Here is a 480-nt window from a genome sequence, read left to right as displayed (position 1 = left end):
GTCCCACCTCACCTGTCCCACCTGTCCCACCTGTCCCACCTCACCTGTCCCACCTGGTCACACCTGTCCCACCTGTCCCACCTATCCCACCTCACCTGGTCCCACCTTGTCCCACCTTGTCCCATCCCACCTGTCCCATCACACCTGGTCCCCCCCCCCCTGTCCCCCCTCACCTGTCCCCACCTGTCCCCCCTCACCCCCCCCCCCTCATCTGGTCCCACCTCTCTCCCCCCTCACCTGTCCCACCTTGACCCACCTGTCCCATGTCACCTGTCCCTCCTGGTCCCCCCCTCACCTGTCCCCCCTCACCTGTCTCACCTGTGTCCAGGTGGGCTCGTACTTCGGGGGGTCTCTGCTGTCCCTGGACCCCGACGGGGACGGTCGGGCCGAGGTTCTGCTCGTGGGGACCCCCCTGTTCCACGGGGGGGGCGGCGGCGGCCGCGTCGACCTCTGTCACCTGCGCGGGCAGGTACGGACACA

The 480-nt window shown here is 69.0% G+C and overlaps 1 protein-coding gene across 1 annotated transcript in view; it reads left to right on the top strand.

Moving 5' to 3' along the window:
* The window catches only part of LOC113942611 (integrin alpha-L-like), a gene marked incomplete at both ends in the record, with an annotated part of 888 nt that extends 419 nt beyond the window's left edge, over window positions 1–469 (top strand). The window contains one exon of the mRNA XM_027633710.1: window positions 329–469. Coding sequence (XP_027489511.1) covers window positions 329–469 — 141 coding nt within the window. The remainder of the gene's footprint in view (window positions 1–328) is intronic.
* Window positions 470–480: the final 11 nt, after the last annotated feature.

Source organism: Corapipo altera, unplaced genomic scaffold, assembly GCF_003945725.1.
Source record: "Corapipo altera isolate COAL_440 unplaced genomic scaffold, ASM394572v1 56064, whole genome shotgun sequence".
NCBI lineage: Eukaryota > Metazoa > Chordata > Aves > Passeriformes > Pipridae > Corapipo > Corapipo altera.
The sequence above is the reverse complement of the archived record's forward strand: the minus strand, read 5'-3'. Positions and strand labels throughout refer to the sequence as shown.